The sequence below is a fragment of the Panthera pardus genome, unplaced genomic scaffold (genome assembly GCF_024362965.1).
Source record: "Panthera pardus isolate Hobbes unplaced genomic scaffold, ASM2436296v1 HiC_scaffold_7, whole genome shotgun sequence".
Classification (NCBI taxonomy): domain Eukaryota; kingdom Metazoa; phylum Chordata; class Mammalia; order Carnivora; family Felidae; genus Panthera; species Panthera pardus.
Genome location: NW_026527002.1, coordinates 16332772 through 16357268, shown reverse-complemented (window position 1 = coordinate 16357268; position 24497 = coordinate 16332772). Strand labels below are relative to the sequence as shown.

At 37.6% G+C, this 24497-nt stretch overlaps 1 protein-coding gene across 3 annotated transcripts in view; it reads right to left on the bottom strand.

Annotated features, from left to right (window-relative positions):
• Window positions 1-24497, bottom strand: part of DNAJC5B (DnaJ heat shock protein family (Hsp40) member C5 beta) — an 89689-nt gene that overhangs the window by 51229 nt on the left and 13963 nt on the right. For all 3 annotated transcript variants that reach the window (XR_002077207.2, XM_019439453.2, XM_053896364.1), the window contains exons 2-3: window positions 16332-16451; window positions 10379-10506 (exon numbers count right to left, since the gene is read on the bottom strand). Coding sequence is in view for 2 of the 3 variants with exons in the window: in XM_019439453.2 (XP_019294998.1) it covers window positions 10379-10497 (119 nt within the window). In the remaining variant the exon portion in view is untranslated. The remainder of the gene's footprint in view (window positions 1-10378; window positions 10507-16331; window positions 16452-24497) is intronic.

Genomic DNA, 24497 nt, shown 5'->3' with positions numbered 1-24497 from the left:
ACCATTCTTATCAATAGTTAATGTTAAAATATATATATAAGTACAGCTCAATTGCCATAGGCTTTTGGTTAATTTCCAGATTCTGAAAAGTTTGATTCTGACAGTTCTTTTCAGATTTTATGTTGTTTTTATGGAAGAGCTGACTTTTAGAGTTCCTTATTCCACCACTTTCACTGTCATAATCATCTACTGATAGTTTTAATATCTATACCAATTTCAGTAAAATGTATTGAAGTTTATGGAAAACATATTCATTTGAAAGTATATTTGGATTATTTATGCTTCTGTTAGGAGAATACTGATAGACATTAAGAAGATTTAAGGAATATTTTGGTACCTAATAGATTAACAATTTTTAATGAAGTCTAACAGTGTTGTACCTTCATACCCCTGCTTTTAAATTTATGTTCACGTAATTTCTTTCAATTACTATATGAGATTATTTGGCTCAATGCCCATTGCTAAAGCACACAAGAAGACAAACATTGCTTTTTCTCATTTATGATTTTATTCATGCATTTATTTACCAGTTATTTATTAAGCACTTAGTCCATCAGGCATAGCTAAAGGTGCAGAATATTGGAAGGTAACATATGCTGAATGATGACATGATTTTAATTTATCAACAGATGACTTAAGAAGCAATTGGACTTAATAGTATTGCCAGGAAAAGGTGCATTGCCTTACCTTATGACCTATAAGGATTCCTTGGCAGATCTTACTCTTTTAACTATCAAATATACAGAACCTTGCTGTCAGTACCAAAAGCTACTCTGTCTAGTGAAAGGACAGATATCATATTAGCTGGGATGTACAGTCATTCCCAGGCTGTGCCAATAGTGGACCCACTTACCCACATTGTTTGTAACTTAAACCTCTATGCTCATTCTGGATTCCTCTCCCTACTTCCATCTTTAAATCCCAACTGGGGATAAGAACCCTGAATTTCATCCCTAGATTTTCTTCTCAGACATTAACCTTTACTCCATTTTCCAGAATGACTCATCACTCAGAATCTGGTCTTTGAATCTTTGGGATTCATGGGAGCTGTTCTAAAATCAAAGATGTAGTAATTGAAAGCAGTGGGTTCTAGAGTAAGACAACCCAGTGCCAGTATTAACTCCACTATGTACTGCTGTGTAACTTTGGACAGCTACTTAACTTACCCTTATAGGAGGTTGAGACAACTGTAAAATGAATATAACAAAGTACCTACACTAGAGATGTGAGAATTAAATAGAAAAATGAATACAAATCACTGAACACAGTGCCTGGCACATAATAAGTATTCCATTTATATTGGTTATTTTTATTATTCTTGTTATCATTGCTTCATTGTGACTCTTGGGCTTGCCTTTCTGGCTTTTTTTTTTTATTACCTTCAAGAAATTGGTGTAAATTGTAATAAAATTAAGGCAGTATAGAAGCGATGTTACCAAGATGTTGACATAGTGGTTCCTGACTTCACTTCCCCCTTGCAAGAACAACTACTAACATCTATTTTTAAAAAAGACAACACTGAAAGAATCCTAGAACATGGGGGTGAGGCTGAAGCACTCCCCTGCACCTCAGACCAAGACAAACTTCATTAGAAGGAAGGAGAAGTGGTTACACATTAACCACATTGCCCCCTCCCTACGACAGCACAGCCCCAAGTGGAGAGGTCTCCCTGAGCCTCAGGTTCCTCCAGTGGATGAAGAGAACCCAGGGGGAGACAACCAATCTCCCCCAGCCTTGTGGGTCACTTTATAGGAGCTCTCCTCTAGTCTTGAATCACAAGTATTGCAAGGGATTCTTTGGGGCCCAGGAACTGGGAATCTTACTGTAATGATGAAGGAGTAAGGCAATTACAACAACCAGCACATAGAACTTGGGAGACTGAGTTCATACCTGCAGTGCCCAAGTTGTAATCCTAACCAGCAGTTTTGCTCATCTGCAGAACTAAGTTGGGGGTGCACTCTGACCAGGGAACTTGGCAGGGTCCAGATTTGCCTGATTTGGATCCTCAAATGAGGAGTTTTGCCAGGCCTAGAGATTGGTTTGCTTTTACCCAGGCAGGGTGCTGAGTCACAGCCTCACTTTCTGTGGGGAGTGCCTTCATCCCCATCTGATCAGAAAGGCTGTTGACAACTCCTGAAAGCTGTGTAGCCCAGTGGCACTCGAGCCAAGAAGTAGACAGGCAGAGCTGATCACCTGCAGAGCAATGCCAGTACCAGGCATGGAGGCTTCCTGTGTTGTGCACAGGCAAGCATATTAATTGAAAGGAAAGGCTAAGGGTAGTACCTGGCCTCTCTCAACTAGAGTCTGTTTGGGAAATTGAGAGGAGCCTGGATCATCCACTCCCATTCCCACCTGTCTCAGCAAGGGGGCTGAGATATAACCCCACCCCTTGTGGAGAAAGTTCTCCAGCCCCATCTGACCAGAGGGCCAGCAACAACTTGAAGCTGTGCAGCCTAGCACCGTTTGAGCAGAGAGAAGAGAAGACAGAGACAATTGTTTGCAGAGTAAATCCAGTAGCCCTGTTTGGCCGGGGAGCTTGGGGAGCTTAGGTTGACTTAAGACAACAAAGAAATGTACTAGTTTTAGAGCTACTCCCCCTACTGTGTCTGTTCAGGAAATCTAATTCATAGACCTGCTCATCACTAAATATAGCATTCAGCCTGTCCTACCAAGGAAGCTAACCAGAGCACACAGAAGTTGCCTAGTACATTCAATAGCCCTCTGTACAGTGGCACTTGAACAGGGAACATACCCTGAAACTTCTATCATCTGTGGAGCAAAACCAGTGGCCTTACGTAACCAGGGAATTCAGTGCACACTCAGGCTTGATTTGGGCCCCCAAAAGAGCTGTATAAGCCCTGAGCCCTGGTCTGCTGCTCTGCCAGGTCAGGGAAGCTAATTCATAAACCCATCTACCACTGAATACAATGCCCAGTCCTGACCATTTAGTAAGCCTGACCAGAAAATTCAGACAACTGCAGAGCCCATTCTACACCCCTTGACTGGGTAGGAAACCAAGCCAATGGTCCCATTCAGCTGTTCTCAGCCAGTGGCACAGACCCTCTTGCTTGTCCTCAGAGCCCAGACAGTGGCTTTACCCCCAAATAGGCCATAATAGGAGGCCCCACTTGCTCAAAAACATCATCAGCAGATACACCCAAACTTAGTTGACTGGTGAAAAACTGTTTTTGCCAAAGCAAACCTGTAAAGTCTGGAATAGGAATCCCACTACTCAAAGGCACAGGTACCAAAGAAAGGAATCAAGGATCATGAAAAATCAGGTAAATATAACACCATCAAAGGAAACTAGTAAAGTTCTAATAACTGATCCTAAAGAAATGGAGATCTATGAATGGTCAAAGAATTTGGAATAATCTCTTTAAGGAAGTTTAGTGAACTAAAAGAAAACCTAAACAAACAAAATTAGGAAAACAACACATGAACAAAATGAGAAATTTGACAAGGAAATAGCAACCATCAAAAAATCCAAACAGAAAGCTTAGAGTTGAAAATACAGTAACTGAACTGAAGAATTCAATAGAGAGTTCAAAAGTAGACTCAACCATGTAGGAGAAAGAATCAGCAACCTGGAGGATAGGACATTGGAAATTATCCAGTCAGAGGAGCAAAAAGAAAAAAGAATGAATAAGTGAAGAAAAACTGCATTCACTTTCTCAGGGAAGACTTTCATACTCCTGAGTCCAAAATTAGCTTCTTTGTTATAAATTCTCATGGAGCAATGCTTTTTTTCCCCAAAATATTTTATCTCATTGGTAATTATATACTAATTTTTATCAACATTTGATTCATTTCTGTTTCCTGCATTATATCTCAAGTTACATGAGGTCAGTGACAATGATTTCCTTATAGATACTGGCACAGTACCTAGGACAAGAATGAATGAAGGAATGAAGCATTCACTTTCGTTTAAATGATTAATATGAACTCTATACTCAAGTTAGTCTATTTTACTCACCACAGTCTCCCTTATTTTGCTTGTCATTCTGTATATATCTTTTAACCTTACTAAGTCTAACTCTTTATAAGGTAAGATTTTTAAGTGGTACAAATTACATGTATTCAGGTAGTTACAGATATATAGATAGATATTTATATTCATTTTCTCATAGTATAATATAAATAAGTATCCAATACAAATAGGCATTGAATGAATTAATGGAAAGAAAAGTCATTGATCATAATGATTGTAGTGCCCAGGAACAAATGAAGTTGCATGAAGAACTGGGAGGACCAAGTAGATTTTCCACGGGAGAAGGGAGGATATGCCCCTGACCTGAAAGATAACTGACATAGCCTCATATACTCTTCTTTTTAGTGGAAGGTTTTAGAATTCAGGAAACAAATTAGTACTGATAGAGATTAATTTCAGTTTATCTTGTGAGCTTGAATCATCACTTTGCCTTGTAAATATTTACAATTCTTCTATTAGCTATGCATTCCCCTGACATTTACACTTTATTCATAAGCAGCCTCTGTTTTGACCTATAATTGCTAATAAAGATGGATAAGAGCACCACAGATTGAGGTTGCCATAGATCACTATGGAAATGACACACTTTCCTGCTTCTTGTGAACATAACATTTGTCTCATGTTGGTCTACTCTGAGAACTCACCTCTTCAGAGATGGAGGATGATTTCCAGAATGTTCCATGTGAAATTGAATGCAATAGAAAAATCAAGTCCCTGCTGCCCTGTGAACCAGGATATTTGGTACCTCATCAACAAGGATAAATTCAGCACTTTCATGAAGCACAGAAACCCAGGTGCTAATGTATAAAACTAGCTCACTCTGATTTTGTGGTATTCTGAGGGGCTAAGGAAGGGCTAGATTTTGTCTGATTTCTCATCTAGTAGGCCAGCACTTTGCTAGGCTCTTGTCCCCAAAACACTAGAAGAACCAGGTGGCTTCCTTTTTGGGCATATTAATCTATTCTTAAAATAATTTTGAGAAATTGTCCTTTCAACATTTTTAACTTGTTACTTAATCTTGTAACTGTTATCTGCATTTTACTTATGAATAAAATGAGGTTAAGAGAAAGGGTTTGAATCCAGGTCTTTCTGACTTCATACCCTACATTCTTAACTGCTACTTTATACTTAAAATGCACTGCAACAGAGGGATTTTAGTGTTAAAATCAATACTACCTGCTTTGCTTTTCTCCATAGTACTTGCCAATATCTAATAGGCTGTATAGTTTATTTAGCTATTTTTAGGCCTCCCTACTCCCCCAGCCCAGAATATAGGCTTCAAGAATGTAGGGATTTCATCTTTTTTCACTGCACTTTTCTCAGTGCCTAAAACAGTGCTCAATAAATATTTGTTGAATAATGAACTAGACTTGTTGTTACGAAGTCAATAAGAATCTAAGAGAGTCTAGACATACTACATGCTACATGCTCTGATCAGCCTTCCTGGCTTCATTATAACTGGGTAACAGTATGTGTAGATCAACAATCTACTGGATTTGGAGTGAAGGATTTTTATGTGTCAGTCAGTACCAAAAAAAGAAGGATCTAATTACATACCTGAAGTGCTTGCTGAGCAGCAGTAGAATGGTGAACTATATTTACCTCATTCAAGTTACCAAAGAGAACACAATCAGGTAGCTTTGTTTTAGGGCTACGATAGGGATGCATCTTGAGCCACCACAGTCTACTATTCAGGGCTGGGAGTCTGGGTACATCAGGGCATCCTTGGAAATCTGGTGGCTAGAACCTCCCTGAAATCTCCCAGAGCTGAAGAGCCTTATTATAGTGTTTTGAAGCGTATTACTTTGTATAGTTTTCTTAGTGGTTGAATATATATATATACAACTCATCACATTCTACTGATATCAATGTTTTCCAATTTGAGTGAAGTGCAGAAACTTCATTTAGGTTTCCATATCCTCCCCACTTTTAAATATCATTGTCTTGAGTATCAGATAGTGTTATAATTTTTGTGCCAATTGTCATATATAATTTAGAAAATTTCTGGAGATAGTATATTGTATTTACCTACATTTCTGCCTTTCCATTGATCTTTCTTACTTCCTAATGATGCAAGATTTCTCCCTTTATTATTTCTTTTGTAATATGTCCTTTAGCCATTCTTGAAGAGTAAATCTGGCTAAGTGACAAATTCTTTTAGTTTTCCTTCATGTGAGAATGTCTTTATTTCCCCTTAATTCCTGCAGTATAGTTTCATCAAATACAGAATTTGCAGTTTACAGTAATTTTCTTTCAGCACTTGAAAAACAGTGTATCACTTCTTCTGGCCTCTGTTATTTCAGATGAGAAATCTGTTGTCTTTTGAATTGGCATCCCCCTATAGGTAATGTGTTGTTTCTTTCTGGCTGCTTTCAAGATATTTTCTTTGTCTTTAGTTTTCAGAAGTGTAATTACGATGTGTCTGGGCATGGATTTCTTTGAATTCATCCTATTTCTAATTCACTTAGGTGCTTGATCTGTGGATTTATATGTTTTGTTGTATTTGGGAAATTTTCAGTCATTATGTCTTTGAATATTCTTTCAGTCCCATTATCTTTCTCTTCTTCTAGGACACCAATGTTACAAATGTTGGATCTTTTGTTATGGTCTCACAGGTTCCTGAGGCCCTGCTTGTTTGTTTTTGGTTTATTTTCTCTCTGTTGTTCAGATTGGGTAAATTCTATGGATCTGTCCTCAACTTCACTGATTCTACCCTCTGTAAGCTGCACTCTGCTATTGAACTCATCAGTCGTTTTTATTATTTCTATTATTTTTCAGTGCTATAATTTTCATTGGTTCTTTTTTACAATTCCTACCTCTTTTCCAAAATTTTCCCTTTTCACTTGTTTCAAGAGCATTTGTAATTGCTTGTTGAATTTTTCTTATGATGGCTACTTGTCAGATAATTCTAATCTCTGGTTCATCTCAGTGTGGGAATCAGAGGATTATCTTTTCTTATTCATGTTGAGATTTTCTTGTTTTATTTTTTTGTCTGATAAATGATTTTAATTGTATCTGGACATTTTGGCTATTAAGTGAGGAGACTCTGGGTCCTACTTAAATTTTTTATTTTAACAGACCGTTACTCTGTTTAGATTTAACATATTGGTTATAGCCTACTTTTTATGGGCTGTGGTTCCAATGATAGTCTAATTTTCAGAGACTTGATAGTACTATGTTGGTCTTCTTGGTTTCTCTCCTGCCTCTGGGACCCCCACTGGTACTTGTTGGTACTAGTTGAGAAAGTGAAGGAGCTTTCCGAGATGAGTGGTCTGGTGCCTTTAGGTGGAGGAAGGGAATCTCCAGCCTGCAGAGACAAGAAGCACTTTTGGGACTGGGTGCTTGTTGTGGCAGGAACCTGCTTGCTAATGTCCCCTGTCAAGTGGAGTCTCTGGGTTGGGAGAGGGGAGTCTCTGCCTGGTGGGAAAGTTCTTTTGTGGGTTATTGTTAGGGGAACATTTAGTTGGTTCCCCTTGCTATTTCCTCTAGGCTAGAATTATTGGCAGGACTCTTACTCAGTTTGGAGGAAGCATAAAGCTATTTGGCCGCCTTCTCTTGCTAGATTTGGTGTCAGGAAAGGCTGGGTCTGGGTTACTTTCTCTTGAATGCCATGCCACTGTGTTGTTCCCTTGGTCCTCTGGTCCCTAACTAATTCATCTTCCTCCTTCTACCTTTTAGTTGTCTCTTATGTTATTTCCAAAGCTTTTAGTCATGGTTGGCAAGAAGAAGCAGAGACAAACAAGTCTACATCATTTTGCTCAGATCAGAAGGTCTCTATGTAAGCTTATATAGGCCTAAAATCTCTCTAGACAGGTACACAAAAATTGCCTTCCCTGAGGAGGGAATCTGGAGAATATGAGGCAGGAGAGAAACTCTTTTTTGTATATGTGCTTGCATATTTTCATTTTAATCAGATGAATATATTATCTAGTCAAAAATAAAATGTAAAAGAAGAAGGAAATCTTCTAATTCAGATTTGCTTTCAGGGGCACAACCAAGAATTGCAACAGTGGTCAAGCAGTGTATGGATTCAATAATTTGTCATTTTATTAACTTTCACTGACTTTTTAAAAATTTTTTTAATGTTTATTTATTTTTGAGACAGAGAGAGACAGAGCATGAACGGGGGAGGGGCAGAGAGAGAGGGAGACACAGAATTGGAAGCAGGCTCCAGGCTCTGAGCCATCAGCCCAGAGCCCGACGCGGGGCTCAAACTCACGGACCGCGAGATCGTGACCTGAGCTGAAGTCGGACCCTTAACCGACTGAGCCACCCAGCCGCCCCAACTTTCACTGACTTTTAATTTCACTGTATTGTGACTGCTTTGATCCCGGTCTCTAAGTGTAAGAATAATGTTCTCAGTGGATTTTCAGCCTGCTCATACATTTTGAATAACTTGCAGAATACAAATGTGTAATTTAGATAGAAGTAGATGCTTTTGGCAGCATACTATCACCTTAATCAGCTGAAAAAAATGATATTTGTATGACATTAAAACAAAATTAATAGCAAGACGCTGATTACATGAAAAGACTTTAGGTTGTAATTATTAAACTTGCAAGCAACTCAGCATAATTAGTGCCTTAATTAGGATATGACCTGAAATTTTAGCTTACAAAATTAATTGAGGCAATTAAAAGTCACATTTGTAAAGTAAAGTGGGTTTTAAAGTTTACAAGGTAGTTAGATATCACTTTTTTTCTCATTTTGGGAAGCATCTTTAGAGGTAGTAAGCTTGCCGTGCAATTGCTTTGATTCCAAGCCCCCACCTCCAGCATGGTGTCTCAGCCTGAAGCCTTAAGGGTCAAGTTTAGTAACTCTCAGCTATGGGTTTCCACCCACAGGAGGCTGAGCAGCTCCTAGGCACACTCCTAAATAACTCTGGGGAGCAGTGAAACAGTGAAGACTTACTGTCTGCAGCACCCTAAGTGAAATGTAAACTAGAAGATTGATATTGACTTTGATTAAACTCCTTGACCATTTTCATGTAACTATTTGGATACAAATGGCAATTTCACCTCTGTCATTTATTCTCCAGCACATGCTTCTTGAAGGCATTTCAGGTACCACAGTTTAGCACATGGTGAAGGTTCCAATCCAAAGCCAAAGAATTTCCCATCAGTAGGTAAAAACAGTGAAATCAATAAATATTGGTGGGCTAGTGATTTGCGAAAAAATAAATCTAGACTCCTACCTTCATTACTTACATCAAAATAAACTCCAAATGGGTCAAAGATTTAATATAAAAATGTTATAAATGTACTGGAATAAGACATGGGTTAGTATTTTTATTGTAATTGAGAGTGGCTTTTTAAACATGACAAATAAAACAAAATCCATAAAGGAAATTTGCCTACTTAAAAATTCTAAACTGCAATATGTCAAATAAAGTACAATAAGTTTTAAAAACCTAATTCAAAGTCAAATCAAGAGAAACTTTCTTTTATATTTTCATTTATTTTTTTTCTCTCTAAAGGCAGATCTTTATTCCTCAATAAGAAAATAATGAAATACTTGGAAATAGGCATCATGATTTGCGTACAGGGATATTAAGTATGGGGAAAATTAAAAGAACTTAAACTTCAAAAAATATCTCATAAAATAATTACAGAATAGCCATAGGCTGTGGTCATTAAAAAAATCAATATTTAATAATACCAAGATATTTTCATGATAGAACCTTGGAAAAGATAGAGAGTATCAATGAATCCAATTTGATTTTTTCTAGACAAAAAAAAAAAAAAAAACAAACGAGAAAAAAAACAAAATATCAATAATTACTGCTAGAGATAGAATTATGGATAAATGTTATTGTCTTCATTTTGAGTAATTTCCAAATTTTGTGCTGTAAGTAAACTATTTTGTAATCAACACTTTTTTTTTTATTCCTTGGAGCTTTAAAGAAAAACATATTTGAGTTTTTCCCAAAAATAGCTAACTTGGAACAAGATCAGGTATGAAAAATCAAAATTGAAGACTTGAAAAGTATACTGTATAATACAGGAATAGTGACAAGCCTCCCTCCCTGCTCCCCCCACTCCAGCTTTTTTAAAATTCCTCTACCAGATTCCATGATGGTCTATCATTTGGGTTAAGTTAAAACTCCTGGTCATTCTCCGTGACCTCTCTCTCTCTCTGACACTGCAGGCCTAGAACACAGGCTTCTGTTTCCTAAGGCCCCAAATCATGAGAGCATTCTTTTTAAAAGTCAGTGTCACACTTGTCTATTCCTAACTGCCTATTTTGTAGAACAGGGAACATCAGGTTCAAAACACCGATGACTTGGTTTTGGCAAGAAGCTTATGTCTTTAATTGGGAGTACATGCCTATCACAAAATAACTATCACTAGTAGTATAAGAAATGTCATCACTGAACTTCCTCTGTACCTGTAAGTTTTCTTTATTTCTTCATTTGATGCTCCCTTTTGCAGACCAAGAACTTCATATAGAGCTTCTCCAGATGTAGACATAGTCCGCTGTCTTTGGTTAGGTATGTTACATGCCATTTTCTCAGGCTGCAAAACAAAGAGGGGAAATAGCCATGAAGGTTATGCATACTGGATCCCACTCTCTAAAGGAAAGATAGTTTATTTTTAACCTTTTGTAAAATGACAATCTGAAATACATTTTTGTGCCAGCCACAAAAGAAGAGGAGAAAAGGGTTAGGAGAGCCAAAAGTGGAGCTTCAAGTCAGGGTGTTAAAGGTTATAGGCAGGCATGCAAATGGAATATGGCTTTGTCCACATGGTTAGAAATGTAATCTAAATACCCAGCTAGTTCAGAATTGTTGAAAATGAATCCTCACAGGTCAGGCATATGTAGATTTTTTTGTTTGCCAGAATTTGCATAGCTCCTTTTATGTATGTTTTCCCGATTTGGCTAGGCAATGGAAATAATCTTCCATTTTACAATAAAAGACAACTTTTATAAATATCAGGGGGAAAAAATCATCTGAGTGCCAGGTTAGAACTTCTCTGCAGCTATGGATGCCAAAGACCCCACAGTGCTCATGGGTTTTGCACTTGAGATAGATCCTTTCCCTATGGTTTATAAAGAAGGGGCTGGGCTATCTGACCCAAGGAGCCATCTACCTGCCGTGCTTTGGCTCTAGGGAAGGTGAAGAGAAGCAAGCATACCTGGAGGCATTACCTGTATCCACCACTTAATCTCTCTAAACCTTCATTTATAAAAGGATAATAAAGCCCACATCACAGGATAGAAAAAGATAACTACTTTTATTAAAAGCAGCCCAGTATGTAATTCTGAGAGTGCACTGTAGTCGATTTGGCCTGGCCATGACCAGCTGCATGACCTTCCCTATCTGTAAACTGGAGATAGGAATGTGCCTAAAATCATGGAGTTGCTGTAATAATTCAGTGTATTCATATATTAAGAAACAAAGACATAAACCATTGTTCATAGCACCATTGTTCATAATAGCCAAAAGGTAGAGACAATCCAAATGTCCATCAACAGGTGAATGAAAATATGGTACATACACAAAATGGAATATTATTCAGCCATAAAAAGAAATGGAATCTTGACACATGCCACAGCACAGATGAACCTTGAAAACATTATACTAAGTGAACTAAATCAGTTACAAAAGGACAAATATTGTATAATTCCTCATATATGAGATATCTTGAATAAGTAAATTTATAGAGACACAAAGTAGAATAAAGGTTATTAGGGGCAGGGGGACATGGGGAATTAGTATTTAATGGGCATAGAGTTTCTGTTTGGGATGATGAAGAAGTTCTGGAAATAGTAGTGATGATTAGAAAACACTGTGATTGTACTTGATGTCACTAAATAGTACCCTTAAAAACAGTTCAAAAAGTAAATGTTAAATTTTGCCACAAAAACAAAATAAGGAAAATAAAAGCTACTTAGATTGTAAGCTCCCCTGACTAGAAGTTCCTTGAAAATCATTGTCCATTTCTTGGCGTTGGGACTTGTACAGCAAGTGCTGTAAGAGTGAATGCCCCTACCCCACTTGCGCTCTCTCTCAAAAAAACTTTAAAAAAAAAAAAAAGGAAGACCGAGGCAAAAATCTTGCCTAGAGGCACCAAGGATAAATGCTTGTTTTGTGGCACAGCTCATTGTTCTTCCTCAATTAGCAACCTGTGAAAAGAGTGTCCCTAGAGGCCAGAAGGAGCCTCGTCCCAAATTCCTGGTTCACCCAGGGACCTTCACCAAGAGGAAAAGGAATCCTTACTTTGCGAGCTACAAAACAAAATCTAACTGATGCTCATACTGACTAGCAGCCATTCAGTAAATTATAGCACTTATTTTCATTGCTGTGCTAGTTTACCTTTCTTGTCTACCCATTACAACTTCCTAGGGAGTAAGCAATTCAAGACTTGGGGTATGCCATTCATCTCTGTATTCCAGGCTGACAGGTCAGCCCTATCCTGCAACCACAGACCAGCTGATTATTCACAATTGAAGGAAGAATTGCCTGAGTAACTGACACCCTCCCTACTTCCTTCTCTGTCTCCTCTGTCCTACTGCCACCACACAGAGATATGCTCAGGATACTGATGCTCTGCACCATTCATACACCTGTGGTTGCCAGGAATGAAGGCAACCAGTAGGCTTCTACAAGTCATACTAAATGCCACAAATGAGTGGGTTTGGAAGGTAGGGATTTCTGTGTGGCTTTGTGGACAAGGAGTAGGGCCACAGTCATCCTACTTGTCTCTCTGAGATTTTAAGATGTCACTGGTTAGCAAGATCCCCAGAGTCACAAACTAAGAATATATCAACTAATGATTGAAATTTTAGGACTGTAAGATATGGAGTTAGAGATCATCTAAGCCAACTTAACAAATGCTTTTTGGGAAATTTGGGCCATAGATCATTGTAGCAGACTTTACTTATTAGTGTACTAGTTGTCCTTTCTCTGAGGAATGCTTAGGTCCCCATTGCAACATATGCCTTTCCTGACACTTGCCTCAGTCTTACCTGATCTCAGTTGAGTAGACCAAGAGTGGGTACCAAGGCAGACCAATCAGAGTCCTCCCCTAGCATTTTTTTATATATAGGACAATCTCACAGATGGTAAAATCAGTAAAATGTAAAATTTAGGTATTGTTGGCTGGCCTGAAATGAGAGAAATTGAAACTGATTTGAAGAAGAGGAGCAGTGGCTGGAAGATGGGGAGATAGAGCCAGTAGAGTTCAATCCCGTGGTTCTAGTTGTTTCAGGGTGCACTTGCAACTCTTCCACTCCCACAGCTTGTCAATCAACTCTTCCTCAGATGGAACCAATAAAATTCCTCCCCATACCCAACTTTACACACGTTTTTTCTTTTGAGCATATTTTAACTAGGTTTTGGTCACTGTTAACCAAAATTCCTAAGTGTCATGTACTCTCTCAATTAAACACCACCAGGGCTTCCCCAAGCACTTCCAAAGGAGGCTAATCTTAAATTATTGCACCTACTCATCCTTTAAAGTGAATGTGGCTTCCTGATACTTGGGAATTAATACTTTGGGGGAAATAACAATAATATACTAAGATATTCTAACAGATTCATTTATATATATTGTGTAAACATTACTAGTACAGATAAAAGGAGCAGTGATAAATCTATCTTAAGACCCTTTCATAAAGAAAGTTTGTGGAGAGCTATTCAGGAACACTAAGAAGAAATAAAAATAAGACAAATAGTTATTTTTGTTTTATCTATTTATCTTTGTATTCAGCATTCCAAAGAAATAGTTTCAATTTGAGGGAAAAAATGTATTCACTCTTCACCCATCTGTCAGATGCCATGGCTCCCATAAATCAACGGATGGTCCTAAAATCAATTTTAACAAAACATGCACAATTTCCACAGTTGTGAGTATCATGCTGCATGACCAGCTTTGATTCCTTCCTACTTGGGTCTTGCTGTCACTAATCCAGGAAAAGGATTTACAGGTTATGGAAGATAATCTTTTAAACAGGTTATGGTAATACTCACAGCAGAAGTTCAATTGTTTAGTCAAAGCCTGCAATGCAGGCCAAGTCTTTGGGGAGATTTCAGACTAACATGAGATACAAAACTGTAAGCCAATAATGAAACTACTGTTTAGAGGTTGAACAAGTACTGAGGATAGATGAAGGAATTTTCTGGAAGACAGGGATTCTGTTTTCTGCCAACAGAGGCCCAACATTGTCCCTGGGATATATTAGGTGTGTGATAAATGTCTGTTGGGTAACTAAATCAAAAATGAGTGGTTAACTTGAATGAGAATGTTAGGGAGAACTTCGCAGAAAAGATGAAATCTGAGCTGATAATAATACTACCACTTATTTCTGTAGAACTTAGCATATATTTCCATTATAGCTCTCGCATGTAAGCCTAACCTTGGATCTGCATAGACGTGGTAGCCATTGCCTTTCTTGACCATTATTTGCATAAATCAACAGAAAAGAAGACTTCTGGGTTTGGGGGCTGAAAGAGGAGGCAGGACATTCTGACATTGTGACTGGGACTTTTTTTTTCTAAGACTACTCCCTTCAAACTTATCCCAGGTATAGAAAAGAGAGATGGGGTCAGTTGGGGGCTACCCTTAATCCTTTCCAGAGAATAGTCATGGAAACAGCCTAGGATCTATCCTTCTATACACATTCCTCTTCCTAATGGAAAAAAGGAAGGCAGATTCTATCTCTCAATTTCATACATAGAAACTCACCAGGAAAACTTGCTATTACTTTGGTTTATGTATTTCTTTCAAATCATGTTTTTTTCTTTTTTAGAAATCCAATAACACTGTAATCTATTCCTACTAAATAAAATCCAGTAGCTGACTTGCTTTATGGTATGGATTGAACAATATTCAGAGTGGGTTGTTGTAAAGAGTTTGGAAATTATTATGTTTCACCTTCTTTGCCCTATTCCCAAAAGATTTCCTTTCAAACAGATGAAGTCTGTTGATTAAAGTACTAAAAAAAAAGCGCTTTTACATCAGTACTGTAACACAAGAAAAAGATAGTTGGTCAATAGTTGGTCACTGTGGTGAGTTGTTAGCCGACTCTACAGACTATAACATAAAGGGACCAAAAAACTGCAAACTTGCCTTCTGTACATCAAATAGCAACAACATGGCTCCTTTCCTGTCTCTATGCTGATATAGAAACCAGACTTCATACATTATTGATGTAGATGACATCTAGTTTCAAATGCAACAGTGTAATTCAGTGAAAAACTTAGTTGTATAAAAATGTATAAATATAGATATATGCCCTGAGAACATACTAACTACAGAGTGATAGTCAAAACATCTAAAAACTCTCCTTAAATAACCTTAAACTAAATAATGGAGCCATACCTTTTTTAAATTCCTTATGTAAAATATAATATTTATGAATTCTTTTTTTGTAGCCTTTTGAATTCTAATACTCCAATGTAAAATTCAGGTCTTTATTATTTATTCATAGTCCCTCATCTATTAGCCATCCAATGTAGAAAAAAATGTTGTCATGCAAAATTATTAAGTAATTTAATTTTGATCATCCAGTACATGATATTTAATCTTCTGAACTTAAATTACTTTTTGGTACATTACAATTCCATTAATATCATAATTTCTTAAAGCACTGACCACTATTCAGTCACATATAGCTCATCTGTCTTTTGATAACAGATATAATTGAAAGAAGGTTCAGCACTCCGATGATGATGGGTATACAATTCAATATAAATACTTATTTCAAAGATTCTAATTCCAGGAGTTTTACAAATGCTGTTTTAAAATTTTCATGTTGACATAAAATATTCTTTTCAAAGCAAAAGATGCTTCATCTATATCTATTATGTCAATTCTGAAAATTGGAAAAAATCAAGCTATACCTTTCTTGAAAGCGTTCCTTCAAGACTGAGAAAATGATGGTGGGCAAGGAAAATTAGATCATTAAATGCATCAAAAACACTTTCAATGGCTGTCATTGGTGAAACCAACATACTTTGCCATTTTCTTATTATTTTTGTGATTCCTCCATTGAAATCTATTTAGTGAAGTAAAATTTCCTTATTCAAATAACATTGTATCTTAAAGCTAAACACATATCCAAAATGCTAACTAAGCCTATGTTTAAAAGTAATAATTCTCCCTAGTATAATTACTCATTATAGAAAAATAATTATCTCTTAATCACATTGATTCTTATATAAACAGCGACTTGAAGATGGGACCACTTGGAAATGTTAGAAATAACCCACAGTACCTGTTCCTATAACTCCGATTCTGTGTTCTCAAAACAGGAACAACTTGCTGTTTTTAACTGGTCTGGAAATAGATGTGCAAAGAAATAAAGGAAGGCAACAATGAAAGGAGCTATTCCATACCTGTTCCACTGTTTCAAAGCAAAAGGCTACTCCTTTCCATTGTTCTCATCCAGGGTTAAGCGGGTCAGTGGAGTTAGATTACTTTTCATTTGTTACTTCATCAGCCAATTGGTTATCCCTCTGGAAAACATAACAAAGAGAAAATAAAACATGCATGATAGTAAAGGCTGCCATTACAAAGCACCAACTGATACCAAAATATATGCTACATTTACTGTTGATCATTAGGTAACTGGTGCTTGGCTCAACCAAATGCTGCTATGGAACTGCCTCCAGGTTTCCCTCAGAACTTCCAATTAAGAGAATATGCAGAAATAAATAGTGTTGATGAGGATATAGAGAGAAGGGAACCTTTGTGCATTGTTGGTGAGGATTTAAATTGGTTACAGCCACTATGGAAAACATTACAGTTTCCTCAAAAAATTAAAAACAGAAATACCATACCATTCAGTAATTCTACTTCTGTATTTACTCAGAAAAAATTAAAACACTAATTCAAAAAGATGCACCTCATGTTTACTGTAGCATTATTTACAGTAGCCAAAATATGGAAGCAACCCAAGTATTCATCAATAGATGAACGGATAAAGAACACACACACACACACACACACACACACACACACACACACACACACACGAGGAATATTACTCAGCCATAAAAAATGATGAAATCTTGTCATTCATGACAACATAGATGGACCTAAAGGGTATTATGCTAAGTGAAATAAGTCAGACAAAGACAAATACTATATTATTTCACTTATATGTGGAATCTAAAAAAATAAAACAAAATTAAAACAGGAACAGACTTATAAATACAAAGAACAAACTGATGGTTGCCAAAGGGGAGGGGATGGGGAGATGGGTGAAAGAGGTGAAGGGGATTAAGAGGTACAAACTTCCAATTGTAAAATAAATAAGGTCACAGTATGAAAGGTATAGATAGGGAATATAGTCAATAATATTGTAATAACGTCATATGGTGACAGAAGATAACAACACTTGTATTATGACGATTTCATAATGTATATAATTGTCAATTCTACATCTGAAACTAACATAACATTGTATGTCAACTACAATAATTTAAGAAATACTGGAAAGAACATGTAACATCAATAAGGAGGAGACTTTAATTGCTCACTACATCAATCCAACTGTTTTCATATTTGAACATTTTAGTTGAATCTTGGTCAATTGCCTTGGTCAAGAGGCACTGAGCCATAGTGGTAAATGTGGTAGTTTTAAGAATGAAGGAATTAGGGTGTCTGAGTGGCTCAGTTAGTTAAGTGTCCAACTCTTGGACTCTTGATTTTGACTTAGGTCATGATCTCATGGTTTGTGAGATTCTCTCTCTCCCTCTCTCTGTGCCCTACTCCCATGTGCATGGGAGCATTCTCTCTCTCTCTCTCTCTCTCTCTCTGTCTCTCTCTCTGTCTCTCTCTCTCTTAAAATGAATAAATAATAAACTTTTAAAAAAAGAATGAAGGAATCTCTTGTTAAAACAATATTCTAGGGGCACCTGGGTAGCTCAGTTGGTTAGGCATCTGACTTCAGCTCAGGTCATGATCTCATGGTTCCTGAGTTCAAGCCCCACATCAGGCTCTGTGCTGACAGCTCAGAGTCTGGAACCTGCTTTGGATTCTGTGTCTCCCTCTCTCTCTGCCCCTCCCCTGCTCTTTCTCTCTCTCTCAAAATAAATAAACATTAAAAAATATTTAATTAAAAGTGCTCTAACTTCATATGCAACAAAAGGTCAAACCACGAGGACAATTCTTACGATTTTGACTAAGATCCTATGACTGAAAAAGTCTTAAATGAGACAGGTATTACTCTGAATTTGGGACAATGGGGTCTGGTTCCTGAGGCTGAAGGCAGAGTTTAAGCGTGTTGCTTGGCACAACAGGTAGGCAGCCTAGGGTTATTTTGTGAGAACATTTCAGACAGCAGTCTTGTCTCTAGATAGTATTGATTTTTTAGATACAAAGGAATAAAAGGCTATTTCCCATAGATCCTGACTTCCAGCCAGAGTTTAGGAAGCAGCCTATCATCACTCAGAGAAGTGGGTGGGGAAAGGGAAGCTAAAGACATTTAAAACTAAAATCACATCAGCTTAAGGACAGCATCCTTTGATGAAATGAAAATAGTGGCTATAATAATATTATGAGATTATGGGTGACTGTTTTTAAAAAGTACAGTTTATGTTTCAAATTCAGTTTAATATTTTTGGTAAAATTCATTATTTTTGTATAATTAACCACTTCTTAAATCTTCTTAATCATTACTTTTTAATTTTTAACGTATTGCCTAAGCCATGAGTTCTAAAAGTAAGTATTGCAAAACTCCTGTGTGAAGTAGAACTGTAGCTGTGCTTCATAGAGAAAACACAGTTTCTATTTCATCTAGTCATCTAGCAATTAGTCACCTATTAGATCCAGGCACTGGGCTAAATACTAGAAATACACTGGTAAACAAAATCAAATGTAAGCTTGGGGTTTGTGGGTCACAAAGTTACAGCCTACCAAGAAAGGCAGATATTAATCAAATGATCATCCAAATAAGTATATACAAGAAACTTTGGAGAGATGTTACAAGACCATGTAAACCAGTGTAACAGAGGTCAAAGAAACCTTCCCTGAACAAAAATAACCAAACAGAGATCTGAAAAGAACTAGATGAGGGGGTTGCTGGTAGAAACAAAATATATTCTGGGCAGTGGGAAGAGTATTCTCCACTGAACATATTGTCTCTGGGTGCTTAAATTGGAGAAATAAAGAAACATGCTGACATGTGCTCTCATACATAGGATATCAACACATACCTATACATATATGGTTTCTGATATATCATCTAAAAATATAGCCAAAGGTTAATGGGATCATATACCACTTAACCAGGGAAGGCTTTCTAGAAGTGGTGAATTTCAAATAATGTTTGTAAAAGGAAATAACTCATGGTAAGCACACAAATAATTCCTTGATGCAAAATACACTAAGTGTATTGTAAAAGTATTGCCAATTGAATCATTCAAGGTTGAAGAGGAGAGCTTAGAAGATATTCCACAACTGGACAAAAGTGGTCTCTCTGGAAGGTAGAAAATTGGAAAGAGAACCATGTATGTGGTGAAGAGGGAGTAGTTTACATGCCACTTTTCCCTGTGTATTCTATTTATGAGGTCTTCACCATTCCCTGAGGTGCTCCTAGAGACCTTTTACCTACCTCTCTCTGTTACTACATGGGGTTAGTGTTATTATAAGAAATGACTAGTACATCAACAGAGAATCTGCAGCAGGTACCAGATGACTTTGGATATTCAACCAAAATAATCTATCAATCATAAAAATTAGAGTGGAACCTGGCTGGCTCATTCAGAAGAACATGCAACTCTTGATCTCGGGGTTGTGAGTTCAACTCCCATGCTGGATGTAGAGAATACTTAAATAAATAAAATTTAAAAAAATTTAATATAAAAATTAGAGTACACAGTATTTCATTTAAACTTCACATCTCTACAGGTGCAACTATCACTCATTTTTGAACATGTGATGTGCAAGGGCACATACCCCAACAAATCCTAATCGAAAGAGCCCAATACAATGAACAAAAGGAGAATTATCAATATTATGGTTACTATTTTTATTGCCTCTCTACATTGTATTGTTGTATGTGTATGGAATTCAGGCTATCATTCTGTAAATTTCATTTTTTTTAATGTTTATTTATTTTTGAGAGAGAGACAGAGACAGAGCTTGAGCAGGGGAGGGGCAGAGAGAGAGGGAGACACAGAATCCAAAGTAGGCTCCAGGCTCTGAGCTGTCAGCACAGAGCCCGACTCCAGGCTTGAACTCATGGACTACAAGATCATGACCTGAGCCAGTCAGACACTCAACTGACTGAGCCACCCAGGCACCCCTCATTCTGTAAATTTCAAAGGGAAGAGTCTTTGGGGCAAGCTTCATTCTGTTAAGTGAATTTAGAAGGGAATAAGACAGTTGATTGCTTGATCATGTAAAATGAAGAGGCTGTTTGCTACCACACCAGTGGTATCTCAGACATAATTATGGAATAATCCTGGAATTTCTTTTGTAAAATCAAGTGTTTATATATGTTTTAGAGGAACAAATTAATTCCTGTCATGTTTCATAATTGTCCAAAATTTAAAAATGTCCCTTTTATACAGAAGTTACAAAGGGCATGGCATTTTAATGTGCCTAAATCTATAATCTACATAGAAAGCATTAGAATATAGAATCATAGGAGACTATGGAGGAAGAACTAGATGGAAGCTCTTTCTAAAATAGCTTAGAAAGACTTGAAGAATTCTGGTGCATAGGCCCCACCAGATTATTCCAAAGCAAAATGTCTTGAGTTATCTTGAAGTAAAATCTCAGAGTTGGGCTACACTCGGGCATTTTCAGGGCTCTAGGTGTTTCTAAATAGCTGCTCAGGTTGAGAGCCACTGTTCATCACTTCCCTTCTACACCAGATCTTATGGGCAGAGACTCCTCAGTTAAGTAACATGGAAAACAACCAAGCAGCTCTCTGGAGGAATTTTCCATTCCCTGGATATCCTAAGAAAACATTTACTAAAGATAATGGTATCTGTGTTATTAAACACAAAATAGAACTTGACTTTGCCTAATTTAACTTAGGAAGAACTATCCAAAGACAATAAAGACAATATTCCTATTTCTTAGACTTTGGGAAAGTCGCTATAAGCCTGGGTCTTCTCTGTAAAACAGTAATGAAATATGAACCTTTTTACTTCTCAGACCTTTTATCAAAGTCTGCAGTGTGCCAACATTATGCCAGGAACTTTTATAAATACAGATCTAATGATTGTTTTCTAGGGTTAGGGTTTGAGCAACTGTTAAGAAGTTACTCTCTTGCCCCCTAAAATTGGAACACAGTACACTGGTAGTGCTTTAAGAATTTGAATGTGCAATCCTGGTAGATTTCATCTGAAATCTATAATCCATTAGTAGGTAGAATCAGTTGTACAACAAAGGGAAATTGCTCCCTTGTTACACAGTGCAGAGTACTATATTGGAGGTTGTGAGGGATTTAGAGGTGGTGGTGGTGGTGGTGGTGATGATGATGATGATGATGATGATAACTAACTTGTTAACTAGATTATCTCATTAAAATCCTACAAAAGTATTAGGTGGTACTTTCATATCCTTATTTTACAGAGGAGGAATATGAAATTATTTTAGAGGAGAGGTTAAATGAATTGACCGATGTCACCAACCAGTAAGCAGTAGACCCAGGCTTTGAAACCAGCTCACTGTTTCGTGGTCTAAGCTCTAACTCATTTCAGTATTTTGCTTCAGAAGCTTATAGTCTAATTGCAGGAGACTATTGCCTGCGATACTCCCTTGCTGATCAATCTGTGACTGAACTAGATGGTGTATGTGTTAAAGCTCAAGAAAAAAAATTGTTGGAATAATGACTTTAAACAAGGAACTACCATAAGCACATTCATTAATGAGGTTTACTGTGTATGTAGTTCAGTATCAAGTACAGTATCTATTTGGTTAAGTAAAGCCCTGAATCTGAGACCTGTGTTACTGAAAAAATATATATATCAACAAAGTCTTGTCCCCTGATTAGGAAACACAACATGTATTTCACAGGTGTGAAATTTAAACACCTTGTCAGGGTGCCTAGGTGCCTCAGTCGGCTAAGCATCTAACTCTTAATTTTGGCTCAAGTCATGGTCCCATGGTTCATGAGTTCAAGCTCTGCATTGGGCTTTGTGCTGACAGTGCCAAGCCTGCTTAGGATTCTCTCTGCCCTTCTCTTTCTCTGCCACTCCCTCTCTCTCTCAAAAATAAATAAACATTAAAAAAAAAAGGACAAACAAACCTAGTCACTTACAGTAAACAATTGCTGTAATAACCAAGGAGGCTTCAGTTCCAACAGAAGTATTTTTTTTAACAAAATGTCTGTAAGCAGACTCTTGATCCTTGTTTTTACCAATAATTATTCCCTGTTCACATTAGCCCAAGATGTCTGTTAAGTTAATTAGCTAAAAAAGAAGACAAAAACTTTTGCTTGAAGCAAAAGTTGTTTTCAGTAGAGTTTCCAATAAGTGATCATTCTACAAATTGTCATCTGAATGTGGCTAAACAGCCTATGAAAACAATAGAGTACACCGAAACCAAAATAGTTGTCATTCCTATTTGTTTAGCATTTAGATGGTAATTTAATAGTATTGACTTTAAGATAAATCTTTATCTTAACTCTAATGAAGCCCCCTTTCAAGTGAAGCCTCACCCCACCCAGGTAACAGACAAATATTTGAAAAGGAAGGAATTGCCAAGGACTCCCTCTAGAGACTTTGTAACTGCACTTATATCACACTTGGTAATTGCCTAAGTGTTTCACATGTCATTACATTATTTGATACTCAATGTTCATTTTAAGAAAGAGATAACTGGCTAAGTGTGGTCATGTGACTTCCCCCAAGAATGAATACCTACAATGATGAGTGGTAAGAAGCAGGAACCCGAGTAAAATCTAAGTGCTCTGCTTCCAAATTCTGTGGTTTTATATCCTCATTAAGTAAAAAGGCTGTATTGAGCAATATAATTGTAAATGACAAAGATAATCTTTTTTTATCTGGTCACAGGCCTGAGGAAGCAGAGCAGTCCTCTCTGCCTTCTGGGCCCACTGCACCAGGCAGATTATGGCCTTGCACCAATTTCTAGTGTCCAAAGTGGATCTTTCTGGTACATTTCACTTATTCATCAAAATAATAACAATTACCTTGTGCCTTCTACTTTAGATACACATTCTTCCCTCATTTTGTCAAAGTATTCTTTTTCAGCTGGCCTACTAAATTCCAATCAACCCATTAGCACAACTTTTGGTCTACAGGACCTTGTATCTTGTAAGGTAAATGGTGCTTTGCTGTTGACAACATACCAGACAACGCACCATTGCTAAGAGCAGTCTTAATCTCTGCTAAGTGCCATTGGAGGTGCTCAGAGATGAATAGCTAATGCTTAGCCAACCTCTCCCAGGTGGCAAAAGTAGACAGATCCCATTTTGAATGAATCATATAGTTGGGTGCAGATTTTCCTGCAACTACACACACATGTGAATGGATTCCAGATATGCAAGGTTAGATGAGAATTGATGCTGGTGGTCTTCTCCCTCCTGCCACCTAGGTGAGCACCTGTCCAACTTGGGCTCTCCTTACAGGCCTCATAGCTCCAAAGCCAAGCCCTCACCTACATGTTGACCTAGTCACCCTTTCCCAGGGCCCTTACCACCACTTCCATAGGCAAGCCTCCTAGCCTCCCCAACTGCTCTACACCTGCTCCTTCCAGACTCTTCAATGCACTGTAGAGTTTTCTGTGTTGCTCCAGAAACATGAACATTCTGCTGGATGTCCTCACTATCAGAGGTTGGTTAGAGTTGGTCTAAGACCAAAGACACAAAGACTGGTCAGTGGCTACCATCACTAGAGCTCTGCTACCATCTAGGTCATAGCTGTTAGGACCTCTGCATTTCCTCCACCCTCCTCACAGCATCTCCTTCTCTCAGTCTTCTCCATTCTCTTAGGGCCAGGCCTCACCTCCAGATACTAAGTAGAACAATCCCATGGAACCAATTTAAAAAGGATAGCTCTGGAAGTGACATGCTGGGTCCCTATACAAGGTTGGTCTTACCTGAGACACAGTCTAAACCCTCCCAGAAAACTGACCAGAACTAGACAATCTCTAGATGGAGTGAGAGTGTGACAAGTGCTTGCCCATAAGGGAAGCAGCAACCCTGCCCAACCCTGCAACAACCCTTCAGAGGGTCTCCCTGCCCCAGGTCCCAGGGCTTGAACATTCTGTAAGCGACTCAAAGGCCTTCTCTGTAACTTTCTCAGAGGCCTAAGAAAAATAGTCAAATGAACAAATATTCAATTCAGCCTTTGTTCTCATATTAAAAAAAGAAAATCCTTGGTTCCCAGGATTTCAGTCCTGAAGCAAGGCAGACTGGCTATTCAGTGTAGATGTATCGCCCTCTGGTGTTCAAAAGGAAATGGACTGTAAACAGGAGTTTCAACTTCAAAATATTCCTCACCCCAAATCACCCTCAATTTTCAGTATCCCTGATGCCTCTCTCTCAGCCACCTGAGATTTCAAGAATTGTGAGAAAAACACTC